The sequence below is a fragment of the Chroicocephalus ridibundus genome, chromosome 1, assembly GCF_963924245.1.
Source record: "Chroicocephalus ridibundus chromosome 1, bChrRid1.1, whole genome shotgun sequence".
Taxonomy (NCBI): domain Eukaryota; kingdom Metazoa; phylum Chordata; class Aves; order Charadriiformes; family Laridae; genus Chroicocephalus; species Chroicocephalus ridibundus.
Window position 1 is genome coordinate 66100183 of NC_086284.1, and position 20169 is coordinate 66120351.

The window sequence follows — 20169 nt, forward strand, 5'->3', positions numbered from 1 at the left end:
AGTTCTGTTAATTATCTTTTATGGGCCAGTATGGTAGAACATTTACTTTAAGTACACTAAAAGCATTTAATAGTATACTTAAATTATTCTAATAGTTCGCTAACTGTGTTGTATGTTCTTAGGAGATGCGATTAGAAAATTATATAATGTTGCATCTGTCATGGAAAAGAAGGTAATTCTATTGTTATACCTTTTCCGTGTCAGATGCCACACTAATTACATCATTTGACAATTACTAACTATACCAGATTATACACATCCAAGTCACATAATCTCTTTCATGAGTAAGATAACATAACTTAATTGTCAAATGACTCAATGGAAAACAAAATTAATGCACTGATTAGTATTACTAATCTTAATTATATATTTACAGCTTTATTAAATATACAAGGATAAAATTTCTGCAAATATCTAAGGCGCTTAGGATAGAGATCCAATAAAAAACTTTAAAAAGGCTTTAGATAGAAACATGGTACCAAGGTAAACAAAACCAAACTGTATTCTAAGAAGTTCTCATTAAATGTCAGCCTAACCCTGGAGGTACTACAATCTATAATTTTCTTCCTTTTTAACTTAAAAATTCCCTTTGGGTTCTACTACTGTGCAAGGCAGACCTGTTTATATCTAAAGCCTGTAAATTAACTAGTTGTTTGTTTTCCATCCCCATAAAAGGTAAAAAAAAAAAAACAACCCAGACTCAGTGACTGCTTTTTGTTCTTAGTGCTGCTTTTCAACACAGTGTCTCCTGGGATGGGTTTGGTCATATTTCCTCATTTTGGATGTACTGTAAGGAACACTGGCGAGAGCATTGCGTTTTGCTCACTTCTCAGAGTGCCCACCGCATGTGTTAGAGTTTACCTGCAGTTCGATGACAGGTGGAGTGACAATCCAATTGCGTGTTCTCGAAATTATGACATCAGGCAACTAAGGTGATCCAAGATCCTTATGTGCCTAGCTATTGGAAAGGTAAATGGGATTTATACATAACCTATAGACTGAACTTGCCTCCAAATGACGTATAAATGTCTGGAACGTTCCTTGAGTGTGAGCTGGGACTCAGATTGCTCCATGAGTGTTTTGTCATGGTCAGTGTGGACAGTTTCTCCTTGACAAGGAGATCTGTGATGTGGGAGCAACTCACCCAACCTACAGGGAAATTGATATTTAGGTCACTGTCTTCTACTCTACATTACACTTTTGATTCAAAGTCTTGCATTGTGGAAATGTTTTAGAATCAGTCTGATGAAATTTCTGTATGCTTGCAGAGACACACAGTGTTCAACAACCAGTTCTTCTGGTTCGTATTGTTGGCACTAAGAAAAGAACAAAAGACTCTACTTGGTGCCAGCCTTTAACTGTTGAGTGGAAAAACCCCATAGTTCCATTTTACTGCTGTAAGATTTTTAAAAGATGCATTGGTCATTACTAATGATGTCACAATATTTTATTATAGGTTACTTACGAAATTGCTGGTGCGATAGAAAAAAATAAAGATTCCCTTTCACAGAATCTCATATTTGTAATGAAAAGTAAGTAAATGGTTTTGTGGTTGCGTTGTTGTTAATAATCACGATATTATGACTTTAATTTTAATTTTAGTTTTAAGAGAAATGTACATATATTTTATTTCCAGCAAAAAAAAAGTTACCCTCATCTTCTTGAAGTATGTACACGTTGTTTGAAATGTGCTCTAATTTAGAAAGCTTTTAGAATTCATGAACATAAAGCATCTTCATCATGTGATGTACTGTAAAGAACAAGAAGGCATAGTGTGATCGATGAGTGTGACTTGAGGAAATCATTGAGTATGAATTAAAACAAAAATAAACCCCAGAAAACAGGGAGAGGAAATAAGGCTCCCAAAATCATAGAGACCGCAGTGGGATGCACTTCACTGCTTGAGTACCTTTCTAAAAGCAGGAACTTGTGGGCGTTCTTATGTTTTTCAGTGAATAGATACAAATGTCCATTGAAATACAAAATCAAATACGTTTCCATATGCATATTGTATAATTATGCCTAATAATAATGCATCCCAGTTTATTAATTAATGATTCATAATTAGATTATTTAAAACCTCTATCATTTACCGTTTCTGTGAAGAAAAGCAAAACATTTTCCTCCGGGAAATGTCAGTGTATCCTGAGATGTTATTTGTCTTTTCTCCAACCACTGCAGAGTCTTTCACTTAACATATTATATGCTTATATTTCTTTCCGTAGAAATAGGGGTCTTTTGGAGGTCACATTTGTCTTCCAAATCAGCCCTGCTGTTACAGTGTAGTTTTTCAGCAATTTTGCCGTGGAATTAGCTAAACTCACTAGTAAAATAATTGATGCATTTTAAAGGCAAACAGTGTACATTAAGGATGAAGAAAGAAATGGAAGAATTGATCTTGAATATAATTGTATTGATTATAGTTTTAGAGACATTCCAGTTTTCACTACTTGGAATTTGCATGATAATCTGCCAAAGAGTATAAGAAGGTATGGCAACTTCCAGTATGTTCTACAAGAGAGAGCATTCTTCCATTCTCTCCCATAGCCTCCTTTTGCACTTTCATTGCTATTTTGTGTAATTGGCTATGCGACTGTTAAAAGGGAAGAATAGAGGATTGGATTGGATGTAAAATGGTTGATATGCTGAGAGTGTGTGTATACGTAATTAAGAAGTCATAATAATAACAAACGTAGCTAATGGAAAAATTCTAAAGGCAGAATATTTACAAGTGTGTAAGTCATTTAAGGGCTACGTTCCTTCTTTTTTAAGCGATTTAGGCTTAAAACCTATTGATTATCAGTGACGTATTTCCTTTAGGGTCAGTTTCATAAATTATGTAGAGGTATACTTTAAGCGCATGCTTCCTTTGATTTTCATTGAATTTAATTTATTTAATCAAAACCTATAAAATATGCTAACAACATTAAAGTAATTTGCATATATGTGTAAGAACGGGGAACGTACCTGTCCGACAAATAAATCAGGAGAGATTATTGATGTAGGTTTTATCTTTTTAATTTGAAGGACATAATTTTAATGCCTTTCCTAATGTTACTTATTACATTTATCCATATTTTAAAAATATGGAGGTTTATTATGTCCGCTGATTGTGCTGAAATTGTTTCAAGTATCTGCTTTACTGTCTTCCTCGTAATTTTATTATTCCTGTTAAGTAAGGAATAGTAATCTCCACAGAAAAAGGGAAGCAAATCTATTGCCTTTAAGCATCTAGTAAAATACCTTTAGACAGCTAATAAAGAGCAAACTGAGGATTTCTACCTGCTATGCTAAACGTAATGACATTATTTATGATGCTTATCCCATTCATCCTTCTGTTTTTTTGTTTGTTTTATTCACATGATGGGTGTGATCATAATTCCAGTTTCTAATAATGCCAGTTATAAAAAATTAATCAAAATTAATGATGGTTAAGGATATATCACACAACAGATTTTATTGCTTATTGGTGCTGTGACAATACAAGCAGCATGTAATTACCATGTTCATCTTAATAAGTCCATGACCATAAATGCATAAAGGATAATTTGACTGAAATGAGTATAAAGTTTCCTATCTGTTTTGAAACTCAGATTTTTATTTTTAAGAACACATCTTGGAAGTGTATTTGTTTTGTACTAATTATCACCACTGCATCAAACTTATGTATGGCATTGTCATTTTTCTGTAAATGTTTGGAAGTTGTAGTCCTGATGTAGAGAAATATGAGCCCAGCTTGCTACAGTTCTGTCCTTCACCTTGCCTTGCCTTTTTTTTTCATCTTTTCCTATATTGTGTTTTATATAATTCTTTTTCTTTGGTGCAGTGAGTTTCTATAATTTATTTCTGTCAAGTGCCTTGATCATTTCTAAATACTGCATGTTAGATAAATGTTGTGCAGAATGCATCTCTTATATTACTTTAATAGATGGATACATTGGGAGTCTGTAGTGGAAGAAAATTCAGAAGTGATTATCACATAAGTAATTAAGTTTAGACAACACAGAAAGGTTTGGGGGTTTGCCCTGTTTTGTTCAAAACAGGACCTGAATATGTTTAAAATAGTGTTACTGATGGCTAACATCCTTAGATATTAAGTGCTCTTTGATAACTAACATTGTATAATAGCTTATTGCTTTGTCCACTTGTTTTAAGTTTAATTATTTAATTCTAACTCCTACTGTATATCTTTTTACTTCCAAATACCATATATATATAATTTTCTAACTTGTATTTTATCGTCATGCGTTAATTTCTTCTTTTTTTTCCCAGCCAGTGAAAATGTAGTCATCAATCAATTGTTCCAGTCCAAGCTGACACAAACTGGATCACTTGTTCCTCCATATCGTTCACTTAAAATCAAAGGGTGTAAAGCGGCTTTGCTGAGTAAAAAACCATCTGTAGCCTGTGCAAGTGGAGAAGCAAAGAAATATATTGAGCTCAGCAAGGTAACAATTTAGGATTCTTTCTGCTCTTTGCTCCTTGAAGATTTTTCTCAGTTACTCTGTCATTTCTGAAAGGTCTTTGTTCTTGGCTTCATTCTCTGTAGTCATTAAACTATTAAAATAATTTAGTACTTAATACCAACACTAAAGCAATAGTGAGAACTAAGAGGTTATAATTTACTAACTCTAATAATGCTGATTCAAAAACCTGTTTCTTGGACACTCTGAGCAGAAGGTTGGGCAAGGTGATGATGTCCCTTCAAGCCTGAATCATTCCATGATTTTCTGGTTCCAGGGCTTAGCAGTGGATGCAGTCTTACTGATTTTTGGCTGTATAGGAACACTTCTTTGTTTTATCTCCTTGGGTGACTTTATGATGAACAGTTAAGTGAATTAAGACACAGGAAGCATAAAAATAAAACCTCAGAGCCTTTATTGTGTTAACCTGACAAGATTTCTCATTTGCAAAAGACAGTTTGTGTGGGTTTGTATGAAGGTAAACCCTGTACATTTTGGCAAGCATTGTTATTTTAAATGGTTACTTGCATGTAAATTTTCCCAGTCAATTTGAAATCAAATCAAGCTCTCCCATTTCTGAACTTGTCTCTTTTGCTATCTGTCAGCCAAAAAAGTTAAAAAAAAAAACAACCACCAAAACCAGAACAGCTGGGGGAAACTTGGGAGGCTATCAGAAAATTACTTGTTCATGTCACGTGGAACATCTCTCCTTTGAGGAGAAATAACATGATTTGCTGAGTCCATTCTTGACAGAGCTTTGGAATTCCTCCTTCTTCTAGAAAAGAAGCAAGCAGTTCTCACAATACATCAGCTGCCTCTCCAGGCTTCTTGAATCTAACGACTCTATTTTTGGCTTACAGCTGCATAAAATTGATTCTGTCATGGGATTAAGGAGCCTGCTCTCATGTGTCATTGTGGAAAGCTTTATACAAGTACATCCATAGAATAGCAATGGGACTTTCCTTATAGCCCCCCTGCTGATAGTGGCATAATTCCTGTCTACTGTTCTTGTCAGTAAACTCAGTGGAAAAACTTAACTTGAAGTGAACGGTGTTGGTTTAAGGCTATACATAGCAAACAGCTGAGGCATCACAAGGTGCCTTTAGGTGCCTTTCCACTATAGTAACAGCTTCCTAGAGGAAGCTTCCTAAGGCTGTGAAAAAGATCCTAGTCCCGTACATGGAAGGAAGTATGAAAAGCACGTCTAAGTTAGAAGCCTAATCAAGCCAGTGGGAAACACTACACAGCTGGGATCTCTGAAACTATGAGGTTTTTGACCAGTCCAGAATAGTTTTTAACCTGGAGTTACTCTCTTGAGAGATAGAAGACATATTCAAATTCCTTTGGGAAGCGTGATAAAATAAGTCAGAAATTCCAGATTCAGTGAAAATGCTCTAAACTTTTAGGTATTAGGTGGAAGGTGGGAAGAACTTCATCCTTCAACTGCCCACAGAGACAAGGATGGCTTGGCTTCTCAAAGGTAGGCTTTGAGAAGAGCTGTGCAGGTGAGACAGAACACCACTTAGTTTGTAGGTACTAAGTTGGCCTAATTTGAGCAAGGTGCTGTGCTGCCCTGCAGGACAGAGGCAGAACTTCAGGTATCTAAGCTGTTCCAGTGGCAAAAAAGAGACAGTATTTTCGAATAGGCACCTGACGCAGGAGCTGGAAGTAGGTAAGTGCTTAAATTATTTTGTGGATCAAACCCACATCTATAACTGTGCTGTCCCAAAGAATTTCTTCCCTGTTCCAGTATAGCCTTGAAAATCCACCGTCATGGGCTGGAATAATGTTGGTTTTGTTGTTTTGTTGTTATTGTAATTGGAAATGCAATGTAGGTGTCATTTTCTTACCAGCTTAGAATTAAAATGACTGTATGTTGGAAAATCATAGCCACTGCATTTTTATTGGGAGTTTATCCTGAGGGTAGTCATCTAGACTCTACCATATCCAGAGAAGAGAAGTAGACACTTTCAGAGGTCAGATGTGAGTTTGTTGTGATTCCTCTCCCCTTTCAGCTTGTCATCTGCAGTGCTAGTGACTTGCTAGGTTATATAATTATAGATTTCTCTTTGTATGGCTATGTATCTACCTGTTTACCTTTCCATAAATGACTCCTTCCTTGATTTCGTGCATGTTGTCACAGATAAGAATGGTCTACCTCTTTGATTTCACCAGTCTACTTGAAGTAAGGTCCAAGAGAACAGTGCATCCATCCTAAGATAGACATGAACAGATCTAATAGCTGGCCAGAATTTTGGAGCACATAAGGAGTCACAGGAATTTGGGGATGCCAGCTCAGGTCTCTGTGACTTACGAAGACTGTGTCCCTTTTTCAAATAAAATAGAATATATCTTCATTGATACTCTCACTAATTTCTTTTGCTCACATCAGCTCCTGCTTCCTTGTTTTTCTGTAATCTTTCCGTAGTTGGCCTACTTTGGCCCTGTTGCCTTCCCCTCGATTCCTTTAGAAGAATCGGTGGGTTTCAGAGTTCATACAGCAGACATCTGGTCACATGAATGCACATCACAAACAGAAGTCTTTTCTTTCCATTGACTTTATGTTGTTTCTCTTTATGACCACTTTGCTTCATTGCCTGTGAGTTGAAGAACTCATCTATTGCAAAGCTTTTGGTATGTCTTCTGGTTAAAAATTTGAAATATTCTGTGGGTAAAGTGAGATTTTTTTTTTAGGAGGAGGTTTTAGGTTCATAACAGAGATTACAAAGTTACATATATGTATTTTTTTCCCCATAGGTTAAAGTACAAGATTTTCCAGCATAAAACTTTCCAACATAATATACTTAGAAAGTAATAAAGAAGTACGGCTTCAGTGATGTAGTCTTGTTCCTTAGCCCATAGCTGAAGATATCCAAGTTTGTAGTGTTTAAATTAAATTCATTTTTTGCCTTTGCTGTGTTTTCTTTCTTTTCTCTCCCTCATTCTGAACCAAACACTTCTTTCCCATAGGAAGAAGTACGCAACACAGGACAGCAGGCAGGAATTTTATCATCCAAAGCGTTGTTCCTGGCTGTTCCGCTAGCTCTGGAAATGGTCTTGAACTAGTGACTTAATCTGTTGGTAGAAAGGGTCGAGTGCATTATTTATCGAGTGGAGAAAACTCTTATTTTAGTTATATGACTGAATCATTTTGTAAACTTGTAACTGAGAAGTGTCGCTGGCATGCTAGTGGTTCTTTTTATGAGAAGACCTGGAGCAAGCAGATCTCTTTTACTTCTTTTTGTTGTGAAGTTGGGGATGAATTAGCTTTTAAAATCTTATTGTATCCTAGTAAGTGAGATTTGAAATAAAAAAGAGCTCCAAAGTTTAGCATAGTGAGTAGAGAATAGCTTGCACTGCAATATTTGTGATGGAATTTGGCTTGTGTGGGCCAAGCTGAGAAAATGTACACTTTTTTGATGCAACTGGAAAAAGACAGTAAGCCAGAACATGCTGACTTGATAGGAAGAGAGTTTTATGGGGTAAGTGGACTGGAGAAAGGCAATGGAAAAGTCAGAGGTGAAAAGGCTGTCATTGATACAGAGGTTTGAATCTAAGAGCTTGGCCAAATTCTGGAATGTGATAATTTTGCCAGCCTACCTGTAGAAAGTTTAACATAACCCCCTAATTTCTGGGACCACTTTTAGGATGATTACTGCCATTTTAGTCTCAAAGATAGAAAGTAGAACAGTAAAAAATAAATTTGTTCCCCGCTTACAACTCTGATGTATAGGATAACATTGGTTCTAATATGAAGGTATTGATAATGTATGTCTCTAATGGGTGAAAATGGGTTAAAAAATAAAAGAAAAAAGGTTAAATGTGTTCACATGTGCAGGAAGATAAGAGAAGGGTTTTAAAATATTAATATTATTGTTTCACCTTCAAGATTTTTTTAATGATGTATGCTTACATTTACTCACTTAAGCACCTGCCAAAGACATAAAAAACCTTTTCAGACTATTACAGAATTATGCTACTTATAGGCAAATTTATGAGATACTAACTGCACAAGTCCTGCTTCTGAAATAAAATTCCAGATCAGTTATTTGGAAAAGGTATTTTATCATTCCAATGGTATATGGCTGCTTTTGAAATCAAAACTCTTGCCAGTCATGGCTCTGCAGATACTTGAGGGTATTTATCCACTTTCTCAATTCTTTCTGAAATTGAAATCGTTGCCTATGAGATACTATTTGTATAAATGTTTGCCTTTTAAGTAAACTGCGTTACAATGAAAATGAAGGTTTACTGTCCATCCTGAGATAAAGTTACTATTTGTGTGCTTTTCTCCCCCACAGCTGTTGAAAAAGAAAGGAACATCCTCATTCCTTCAGAGACTGGAACGGGGCGGCCCAACCACTGTGGCAATACAGCTCAGGGTGAGTAAACATCTTCTGGACAGAAATTTACTGGGTAAAAAAACAAACAAAAATGTTTTAAAGGGAGGATTAGTCTCTACAGATTGCAATAGAAGAAAGAAAAATCATATGCTTGAGAAAGCCACTTGCATGGCCAGGTCAAGCCTTTTCAGAAAATGATGTTGAAAACTTAGGAGGAGCATACGTGTTGAGCAATTGTCTTTGCTGCACAATAATGATTGATAACTGTTTGGGTTTTTTTTTCTCACAGAAATCACTCACAGATATTATTGGGAAGCTGCAGAACTGCACGCCACATTCTGTTCATTGTATAAAGCCTAATAACTCCAAGTTGCCAGATACTTTTGACAATTTTTATGTGTCTGCTCAGCTGCAGTATATTGGTGTCCTAGACATGGTCAAAATCATACGGCATGGATATCCAATACGTCTCTCTTTCACAGACTTCTTGTCAAGGTAAATTCTTTTAAGTTTCATAAAAAACTTTTATCTTACCTACAGTACAGTACCTTCTGTCATGTTCTGGTAGTGCTTGCAGGGTTGTTTTGTTGATAAGTCTGTCAGGCTTTCTTCAGAGAAAAATCATGTCTGCCAGCAAGGGGTGTACGCTTGTCATTTTATAGTTGAAGGAATCATGAACTTTGTGGAAATACATCTATAAAGATCATCAGCAAAACATATTCAATTTTAAAACTATAACTTCACAAAATAATAGTTCTATTTTTACAATTTATGTTATTTACATGATTTATAAAATACAAAATATTGCGTGCTGTCTCCAGGTAATTAAAAAGCAGAAGGAGAAATAGTCTGATTTTTCAAGTTTATCGGTGTAGGTGTCATGGGTTCAATATTTCATATGCTAGAATTTGTTTCTGCATGGTGATAAGTTGTTAATGCCTATACCACAACACCATTTTTATTATTGTTGTTAGAAATTTTGAATTAATGTGAAAAGACAAAAATATATATGTCACTGCATCTGGCTGAAGGCAAACTCTCTTCCCCCACCCCCAATTCAGTTTTAGGGTTTTGGCTCACTTACATTCTCAAATGCTGCAGCAAAGAAAGAGCACCATCTTGTCCAAGAGATGTTCAGTTAGCACCCTCGTGCGCTCCACACACATTCCTCCTTTCTGCATGTTCTCACCCTTGACTGATATACCAAGCAGTCATGGTCTGGCCTATGTATTATTTCACTTGTGAAAAACAGCATGGGAATATCAGCTGTTTACGCACATCCAAACTCTCACCTGCCTTCTTGGAAAAAGTTGTGGATGTTAAATTATTGCTTAGAAAGGATCATATTCTCTCTGGCAATTCTGTAAATATTCAAAAAGTGTAGCAGAACAGGAGTTTATAATCCCACATTTCAACGGTAAGCCATTTCTGTCCTTCCGCAATGTTCATCCTGCAGCGTGAATCCAGAATTGCAGGCTGGTTGAAGAGAAGATGCAATAATGGGAGATTTGGAAAAGCAGGCTGTTTTCATACTCAGAAGTGATAGGGACAATCTCTGTATTACTGAATTGAACATTTCAAGGGACTATTACACGACCACAAAACCACAGTCTTTTCTACTGTGAAATCCTTACAATGGTTCCTGGCAAGGATTTGGTCCTTGCCACGTACCTTTTCTCACTGCAATTCCCAAATGCAGGTTGGGGTTTAGCACAGGCCTGGGACCATTCCTGATGGACAGTGCGGAGGGAGCTGCTGTCTTTTAAGGATAAAAGAGAGTATCCATATGTACAAAGGTCATTTCACTCAGTTGGCTTCAGTGCCAGAGAATGGTACCATGCATGTTCACTCTAACAATATAGGCATGAGTCTGGCACATTGTCTTTTTTGCAGAAACTTTATTTTAAAATATATAAAAGAATGTTTGAAGATTCAAATATAATTTCAGTCTTTTTCCTCCGCTCCCTCAAGTACGTCCTAAAGGCAAATTTTTACCTAAAAGTCTAGAGGATGTCTGTTATCTTACAATTAATATTTATTTGCAGTGATGACAGTAAAACAAGAATAGCAATGAAACCCAACAATATGATGCCAGCGACGTTTATGCTATTATTTTAAAGTGTTCTGGTTTTGTTACTGTCCATCTTTATCCCTTTTTCCTCCACAATAAATTATCTTTATAGGTTCTTTGTAGCTGAGCCCCTGTCTTTTTACTTATTTGCACCAGGTCCTAGTAATTGTATTATTACACATCAAATGAATTTAACAGTGGTGGGGCTCACATGGTGTCACTGAAAATGAAGTCCATTTTATAATATTCCCTGTGAATATACGTACTCAGAAGTTAGCAATAATCACTCTGCGTACATGTCTTGATGCTCCTGGTTTTTAAATTTGTGTACAAATAGGAACACAGAGGTCTTTCTGAAAGAAACTGTCAGTGTTGTAAGGCTTTTTACAGGAGCCATTCCCATCACACAGGCCAAAGCTTATCTTATCTTACTTTGAACAGTAGAATATGCGAATTCTTCACTTTACTCACCATGACCAGTTAACTTTCATGTTCACGTTCAGTGTATTGAAGGACATTCAGTCTTTTCAAATAGTACAAGCGTGTGGCTATTTGTTCTAGTTTTGGATGAAAAGTGCAAAATTTTTAAGTCGAAATGGTAGTATTAGGTTACACTTCAAAAGTACCGACGATTCTTAATACTGTATTTTTTTAGCCAATAGACTACAGGTAAGAAAGAGTAAAGAGTTATTGAATTCAGAGATTATGAGGTACCTTTTCAAAAAGTCTTCTAAAAACCGTCATTTGTACTACATCTCTATATTACCTGAGTGACCGGACAGGATGCTTTGGAAACTGGATAATTAGTTTTGGCGGTGTTCTTGGATTTGCTTTGTTGGCTGTTCAGCCTAACTCTGGTCTTGTCCTGCTATTCATTGGTTGGAATAAGAAATGATTTTGTCAGATTCCATATATGCTTATAGACCTGAAGTTGATAGACTTCCTCACCTTTCAATTTTTTATCTCCTGTGGTGTCAAACCAGTATTTCTAGTGTTCTAATACTTAGGAAAATAGTATCTTCTCTGTTCCTGCAATTATTTTTTCTCTATCATGGCTCTTGTACTTCCTTTGCATGGTTCAGAATGGTTTGTGATTTCCAGCCCCTACAGCAATGGTTGCACTGGTATGCATTCGGGCAGACTTTGAGCATGGGCACAGAGTGCGATGGCTTTTGAAGAGCTGCTTCTTGCAGAACAGTCAGGATGCTGCACGAGAGTCTAAACCTCTCTTTCTGAGGTACTGGTTGTTGTTCTTCAAGTTGCAAAAGACAGAAAAAATTACATCAGCTTAAATTTTACTTAGGGTCTCTCAATCCCAAACCAATGGAAATAACATACAAACATATAAAATGTCAGTTCTGAGAACTTGCGTTCACAACAGGTCACAGTGATACTGGTGTGTATGTGAACAAACTGTTCTGAGCTACCCTGGAACCAAGAACAAAAAAAAAAACCAAAACAAAACAGAAAAAATACTGCTCTAGATAGAAATGGATAGTCAGAGGCTTAGTTAAAACCTTATGATTAAGGAAGGAACATGAGCAGGAGTAGGATCTGAAAGACAATGAAGGCTTGCTGATTACCTTTGAGTATAGAAATATATACCAGCGGATAGGTCCTCCACTTTCTGTGGTATTTTCACATCCAGAAGGAGCCATCATACTCAGAAGCCCAGGGATAAAATACAGCTCTATCACAGTGAGTGAGGATGATGTTCTTGTATTTTCATTTTTGGATTTATTTTTTTTTTTAATAGGGAATAAGTGTATTTGCTTAATTTATACTGATTATATTGAGGTGGGGGGAGCAGAAAAATCACAAAACAAAAGGAAAAGAATCACAAAATACAAAGAAAGATGAAGTGAATGCTCTTACCAAGTGCTGTTACTGGGCTGAAACAGTTTAGGTCCCCCATGGCTTGCCTCAAGGGGCAAAGGAAGTACTCTCCATTACTCTGGGGAGAAAGATGTTGACAGCTGACAACATAAAAACACAGAGAGGGAAAGAAAAAATAGATAGTTTCTGTCTCTTAACTCAATGATGGATGCACCTGAGAATAATGAAATTTGCCTACACCTTAATTTTATCTTGAATGTTTTGTAAGAAATGGAAAGATAAGTAATTTTTGCTTTATTCTGTCATGCTCTGCTGTGTCCTTGTTTGTAAATGCTAAACACTAGTAGGGACTCTTGATTTTCATGCAGGTTTTCTCTTTTGAAAAGGAGAGTTTCCTCCCCGTTTGAGTCATGCTAACGAGCAATTTGACCGTGTGGCCCCAAAGGTGGGAAAATACACCTACAGATGTAAAACCCAAGATATCCTGCTATCCTGATACAGTTGATAAGTGTGACCCAAGAATGACAAGACTTAGAGTTGGCAAAATGTATCCCCAGATGGGTGCCTGTGAGAGGTTTACCCATACCTGTAAGATTTTCACCTTCAGTTTGTGTCTTGGAGTCCTTCTGGTGGGCTGAGTTTCAGTGAATGCAGCTCTGTGGTTCACAGCTTGGTTTAGCTCAGCTGCAGTGTTTAATGTAGTGATGCAAGGAAATCTCGTTTTTCTAGAGCTGAAGGTACTGTGCGGTTCTCCCTGGTTTACCTGGCTTGGGAAGTAAAGGATATTAATGGTAGGTCTGAAAGCACTGGGCAAAATCAAAGAGAAATTGTGGCCCAGATCCCAACTTCAATTCTCAAAAGACAGTGCATTGCTACTCTCCTCCACCCTCCCTGCAGTTTTCATGCATTTACTTTTCAGGTCTTCCTTATCATATAGGTAATGTGGTCAGAGTTAAAAAAAGTAATTAATGAAAAAATTAAAAACCTTGTGTTTTGCTGGCTAATAAAAAGACAGACTGTTTGAATTAGGGGCCTTTGTGGTGAAGGGATAGAATATCGGAAAAATTAGGATATTTTATCAGTAATACAGACAGTACTATTGCTTTCTTAATTGGATAATTTTGAATACAATTATATTAATATCTAATTAGGGATCAATATGACTGGTCTCTAGCATATATTTATGAGTCACATTTGAACTCTTATGATGGCTAAAGAAAGACAGTAGCTAAGGAAAGGTCATATCTTGCAAGAGCACTTCTTCCTGGGCTACAAAGCTTAATCATTATTTCTATTGCTGTCCTTTTTGGATTTACTGGTTCTGCTTCTGTATTATTAAAGTAAAAGTTGACAACTGCTAGGTGAACCCCTCAATCACCAAAGTTCGTTGATCAGAAAAGAAATCTTGTGGAAATTCTGGTTCTTAAGTGGAAGCTGTGACAGTTACTGTCAATGAATATATAATAAAAATGGGAATTAATAAGGTCAGATGCTATTAAATGCTGTAAAAACAGGCAGCACCAATATAATTATGAAATGATATATGTGATTTCAGTGGATTTGCCAACTCTAGCTGCAGTGTTTCTGCTGAATTTGCCTGCAGTGTTGGCTCAGTTTCTAAAGCTCTTTGAGTAGAGAGACAGAAAACAGTTTTTACGTTATCTTTAAAATAGAAAGCCTTCAGTAACATGCATTCTAGACTCTTGGAAAAGATTACCCATATATTTTGCATTAATATCTTCAGAATCGTTCTCAGTGGGCTAGATTTTGAAATTCTAGCTTTACTTTTCAGTCAAACCAGTGGCACAAACAACATCGTGAAGAGTTCAGTTTCCAATTTGCAGCCCAAATTGTACACACAGGCAAAGTATCCTCAAATATCCTTTTCCTGGAAGAAAACAGTAAAATAACCATAGAATTAGGAACTGTCTGTAGATGGCTGTTTCTTTCCAGCATTTAGCATTTTGATATCTTATTTAAAATGAAGATAATTCCACCCGAGATATACACAAAGTTCTGTAGTAGGAACATAGTTATTTGTTATGTTTATGGTATTCAGTGCAACGGCAAGAAAGTGAGTATCAGCGTGTGCTCTATTACCAGTGTAGAACAATAGGGCTCAGAAACTCTCTGGGGCACAGACAGAGCCTGGTTGTACAGGCTTAATATCTAGAACCTAATCTCTTTGCATCAATTAATAAAATGGATCCTGGCTGACTTTTGTGTCATTCACCTCACTTGGTGCTCAAGGAAGACATGTAAAAGCCATTTGGAATATAAATTTTTAAAAATAATGATAGTGATCAAGGACCCTTCTAGAGTAATGAGCTGATCTTATATTTCTTGGTCAGTGAAGTACAAGAATACAGCTGTTCAGGCATGTTCAGGTAAAAATGAGGCAGTAAGATGCTGTTTCACTCCTTCTGAACAATTTTATTTTGGTACCATCCTCTTCTATAAACACTCGTCTACCGGTAATGTTTTGTAAATTGGATTAGAAATTTAAATAATTTTTTCCTCTCTCTTTCTTCTTCAATGTGGTTCACCAAGTGTGTGAACAGTACCCTGTGCTTTGCTTGGCCTGTTTCCTTGATCAAGGAAGAATTTATGAACTATTGCCTTAAAGATAGAGGTTCACATGTCACACGTATTTCTTGCGTCTGGGACACTGCTTAGCAATGGAGACTGCAAGGTCCAGTTGAGCAGGTCCCGAAATAAGACATCTGTGTTAGCCTTCCCTGCCCTTTGTGGCAAACCTTCAGGGCTGCTGGATCTTAGTATAACCTCTGTGGATTATATGAACTATAAGCAAAGTGAGCCTTTCACTTAGCTGATGAGAATTGCAGGATTTCTATGAGAAAAACCACGCTGTTCAGAAAGCCCACATAATTGTCTGGTAGTGTGCTGTTCCTTGTCTTTATTTCTGCACTTTTTGAGTGTTTCTTTGAATTTCATTACTGTCTCTCTGGTTTCTAGACTTCTTTTCTGGGTTTAATTCTTTCAACTAAGTCTTGTGTTTTCCATCATGCAGCTGCCATCCTGCCTTCTCTTGCTGCTCAAGGAACAGCAGAGAAAATTTCATGCTATGAAGGAAAACATGAAGGCTGTATGTAGACACATCTCTTACAGTGTTGTTGCAAGAAGAGATAAGTTAGCAGAGTGTTATGATTTACTATTTCCAATTCTCTTTACTTCAACTGTATCAATCTAGTCTTTAGTTGTACCTATGCATAGGCAGACATGCAACTTAGATTAGCACAAGTAGTTGTGCTAACCGGCAAGAGTGTCATGTGCAGGTTTTGAAAACTTCTCTTTCTTCTTCTTCCTCTTCTTCTTCCCCTTCTTCCCCTCTGCTTCTCCTTCTTCTCCCTCCTTCTTTTCGTTGCCTAACTTTTTTCTGCTCTATGGACAGAATACGTTAAAATATCTAAATTGCAACACGTAAGCTGTATGGAGTCAATTAAAAATAAAGAATCTCTAAGATTTTATTGTATTGAAAATAGAACGTTAAAAAGAGTTAACAGTCTGATGATTTTTTTTTTTGTTTTAAAGTTACTTAAAAAGATGGCAAAACATCCATTTTAATAGGAAATATTAGGAAGGAAGATATGGAACACAGTGATAATGGATTCTTACGATAATCATAGCAGTGAGGGTGAAAAAAGTCTATTTGAAGCCTATTTTAATTACAGGTTTTCCTCTGATTTCAGTATGAAGCTATTCTTAGATGAAATTCTTCTTAGAAGTTACACTTAAATGCAGATCTTGAAATATGCAGTTCTACTCAGGGCAGCTTTCATTGATACTGAAACGCTCTAATAGTGGACTTCAAGTTAAAAATGGCTTCAGAGCACTTAATTGTTACTAACTCATCCAGACAACTGACTTTGCTTGGAGGTCATTCTGAAGAGATACGTTTTTTCTCAGGCAGGAAAGTTTATGTTCATGCTAATATCATTGCTTTGTCAAATATTGTCTGTCCTTCTGCAACTGACATAAAGCCTTTGTTAATAACTATTGTAAGCTTTTGATCAAATTAGCACTATTAGCTGATGCTTTATTGCACAGATGTGTTGTTTATGTTTGTGGATCTTGTGTGGGACTTGTCACGGCATATCTGAACTCCCTTTGTCCAGAAGCTTTTTGGTGGTGTTCGTTTGTTTTTTTCCTCTCTCTGTATTTCTTCTCTCTTTTTAACCTGTTGAAAGCAAGGGAAGTTATACTATTTCATAATAAATCATTTGTGAATTTAAAAAGTGCATCAAAACATTTCAGAGTCTTACAAGCAAGTTGGGCAGGACATTAGTGAGAATCATGTACTGAGTAGATTGCAAAGTGATAGGTCATCACGGTGGCCCTTTTAGCTTTATTGTCTGCTATACAATGATATCATCAGTCTTCTCATAGACCAGTGCATTGATATGTGCCATGATACCTTAAATCGTTGCGAGGAGAGCAAGGCATAATCTGATTGGTGTTAAATAGCAATATTCCATTAAAGTAGATGTAATGATATCAATTTGTACCAAATGGCAATCTCACCATTGTGTAGTTTGTTGCTTCAGACCTAGAGCTGGAAGTGGTATTTCTGTTTGAGGGTGATCATTTTTGTTTGTCTTTCTTTTAGATTGCAAGAAAAGGTGAGTAAATTAAGTATTTTGAAGCCATCAGTTTTGAAGGCATCTTAAACCCAAATTCATAAACATGGTAATGACTTATTTCCTGTGAAGAATGAAGGTCATCCACAAAGTTTAAAACCGTCATTTTTAAAATTACTATGTCTGTGGCAGTTTTGGTAATCACCACATTCTATAAAGAAGTCTTGTGGGTTAACCCCAGTGAGCAGCTCAGCCCCACACAACTGCTCGCTCACCCCTCCCCAGTGGGGTGCAGGAGAGAATCACATGGGCAAAAACCTCATGCGTTGAGATAAAGACAGCTCAATAGGAAAACAAAAGCTGCACGTGCAAGCAAAGCAAAATAAGGAATTCGTTCTCTACTTGCTATCATCAGGCAGGTGTTTAGCCATTTCTAGGAAAGCAGGGCTCCATCACGTGTAAGCATTATTTGGGAAGCCAAAAGCCATCACTCCAAATGTCCCCTCTTCCTTCTTCTTCCTCCAGCATTTTTCTTTTTTTATTTTTTTTTTTCCTTTATCGACCTTTCTGATAGTGGGGCCCAGATTGGAATAATTTTCAGCAGTCTCACAATTATTCTAAATTACTGATCCTTTGTGAAAAATTGCTGATGTGGGAGATTATTATGCTTTAAGGGATGACCAGAACCCAGAGTGCACTGACATTATCCCTAGCAAGCCACATGTATTCAAATTGGTGTACATCACCTGGGGAGTTGCACAGATGTAAGCAGGTATTTGGGACTGTCTTAAAGGCTATAGGCCATTTGAAATTTTTTGTACAATGTGATAGTATAGTGACAGTATCTGGCCTATTCATATTATGAACAAACGAAGTAGCTTTATATGTTACAAATAGACCAATATCCCCATTAGGTGTTTCTCTGTAGCCATTTGGCTTATTTTCTCCATTTTCCCCCTTAGGTCCTGTGTAATACTCAAAAGACAATAAATATGCTAGATAACTTTAGATGCCTATGGTAGCTCAACTAATGAGCCTATACTTAATTTACAATGTATAGAGAAAAATGGTCTTTTTTAGGATATGATTCAACTGACTTATTTTACATTTATCCATTTTTGCAGGTATTTCAGTCTCAGTCTACCTCCCATGTGCAGCAAGGAACAGAATTAATGGTTTGCTACAGGCTCCAACTAAAAACAGAGAACAACATTTTAGAGTTGAAACAAAAGCAGCCTTTGAAGTTATGCCATGGTATCATCAGTTCTGTAGCCCACAGAATAAGTAGTATTGTACATGCAAAATATCAATCCGTATGTTACATGTCACAGAGCTGGACCATGAGAATGATAAAGCTGCTGGTGTTTCAAGGGCTTACCAGCAGTGCACAAATGGATGTAAGAGAAAATGAAGTTTCTTTTTTTGACTGGAGTTTTCAGTGGTAGATCAGACATCTAGCTTTATTCTATACTTAGAAGGCAAAAATATTTGCTGGGCATCTTCTGAGTTTTATAATGCAACCCTCATTCGCTAAAACGATTATAAATGGGTGTAAACTTTTGTGTTATTCCACTGAAATCAGTTGAATTCTTTATGCCTGTCATGTACTTAGAGTTCTGCAGGATCGACATGAAAAGGGGTCCCTTGAGCAGGAGGATGTAATTAGGTAATAAAATAGACAGATACAAGGAACTAAAGGTGGCGTGGTCGGTTTTATGTTTGGCAGTCCCTAACTTCAAAATGTTTGGTGTGAAATCTGAATAATCTGCCAGCATTATTTATATTACATTTACTATAGAATATATAAAACTTACTTAGTGAAGCTTCTTACAGGGAGTTTATTGCTTTGTGCAGTAGAGAATGTCCTGGTTCTTAGATTGTTTCAAAGAGAACCTCAAGGTATTGTTCTCTCTCCACTACTATGGGTGTACGGGGTATTTTTCTGCCCTTTTTTCTGCTGTCTTTTTTTTTTTCCCCTAGCTACATTAATTTTTTTAGGCAATGATAAATCTGTCGGGCACACACAAACATAATTGTGGCTGAACTGTTTTCTTTATTTTAACTTAAGTAAGGATCTGTGAAATTTTAAAATGTTTATTTTATTTCCAGAATTAAGTGCCATCCTTGGTACCTCTGGACTGACATTCAGTTTCCACTAGCATTTGACGTTAGGAAGAAGTTCTTCACCATGAGGGTGGTGAGGCACTGGAACAGGTTGCCCAGGGAAGTTGTGGCTGCCCCATCCCTGGAAGTGTTCAAGGCCAGGCTGGATGGGGCTTTGAGCAGCCTGGTCTAGTGGGAGGTGTCCCTGCCCATGGCAGGGGGTTGGAACTAAGTGGTCTTTTGGTTCCCTTCCAACCCAAACCATTCTATGATCCTATGATTCCTCAGGGTTAACTAAACATTTATTAAGTCACTAAATAACCCTGTTACTTTATGATATCCTTATAATATTTATGCATATTTTACATCTCTGAATTTAAAAGCTTGTGCTGTTTCTAAAGACAGAGAAATGTTCCCACAGAGTACCAAAATACCTACCGCAGTACTGGATTCCATCTAAAATCTTGGATTATGAAAATAGATAATATTATATTTATGTAAAAATAAGAATATTGAAAGTTCTTGACCTGCATTTCACAAGCTGAGTTCTGTGTGCCTATAACAAGCAGATAATAACATTAAATAATTTCAGAAGCTTGATGTTTCAATAAAAATAATTATTGAGTACTTCATAATTTGCTGACATCACATAATGACAAAGATAATGGACACAGATTTATATATGGTAGTAAGAAGTTCAGTTAAATGCCTGCCATAGAAATAAACCTGTTAGAAGAAAATATTATCAACCACTA

The 20169-nt window shown here is 36.6% G+C and overlaps 1 protein-coding gene across 5 annotated transcripts in view; it reads left to right on the forward strand.

The window, feature by feature from the left end:
* Positions 1–20169, forward strand: part of MYO16 (myosin XVI) — a 406659-nt gene that overhangs the window by 304950 nt on the left and 81540 nt on the right. For all 5 annotated transcript variants that reach the window (XM_063337500.1, XM_063337484.1, XM_063337493.1 and 2 more), the window contains exons 24-27: positions 1457–1532; positions 4273–4448; positions 8765–8845; positions 9096–9301. In XM_063337500.1, coding sequence (XP_063193570.1) covers positions 1457–1532; positions 4273–4448; positions 8765–8845; positions 9096–9301 — 539 coding nt within the window. The remainder of the gene's footprint in view (positions 1–1456; positions 1533–4272; positions 4449–8764; positions 8846–9095; positions 9302–20169) is intronic.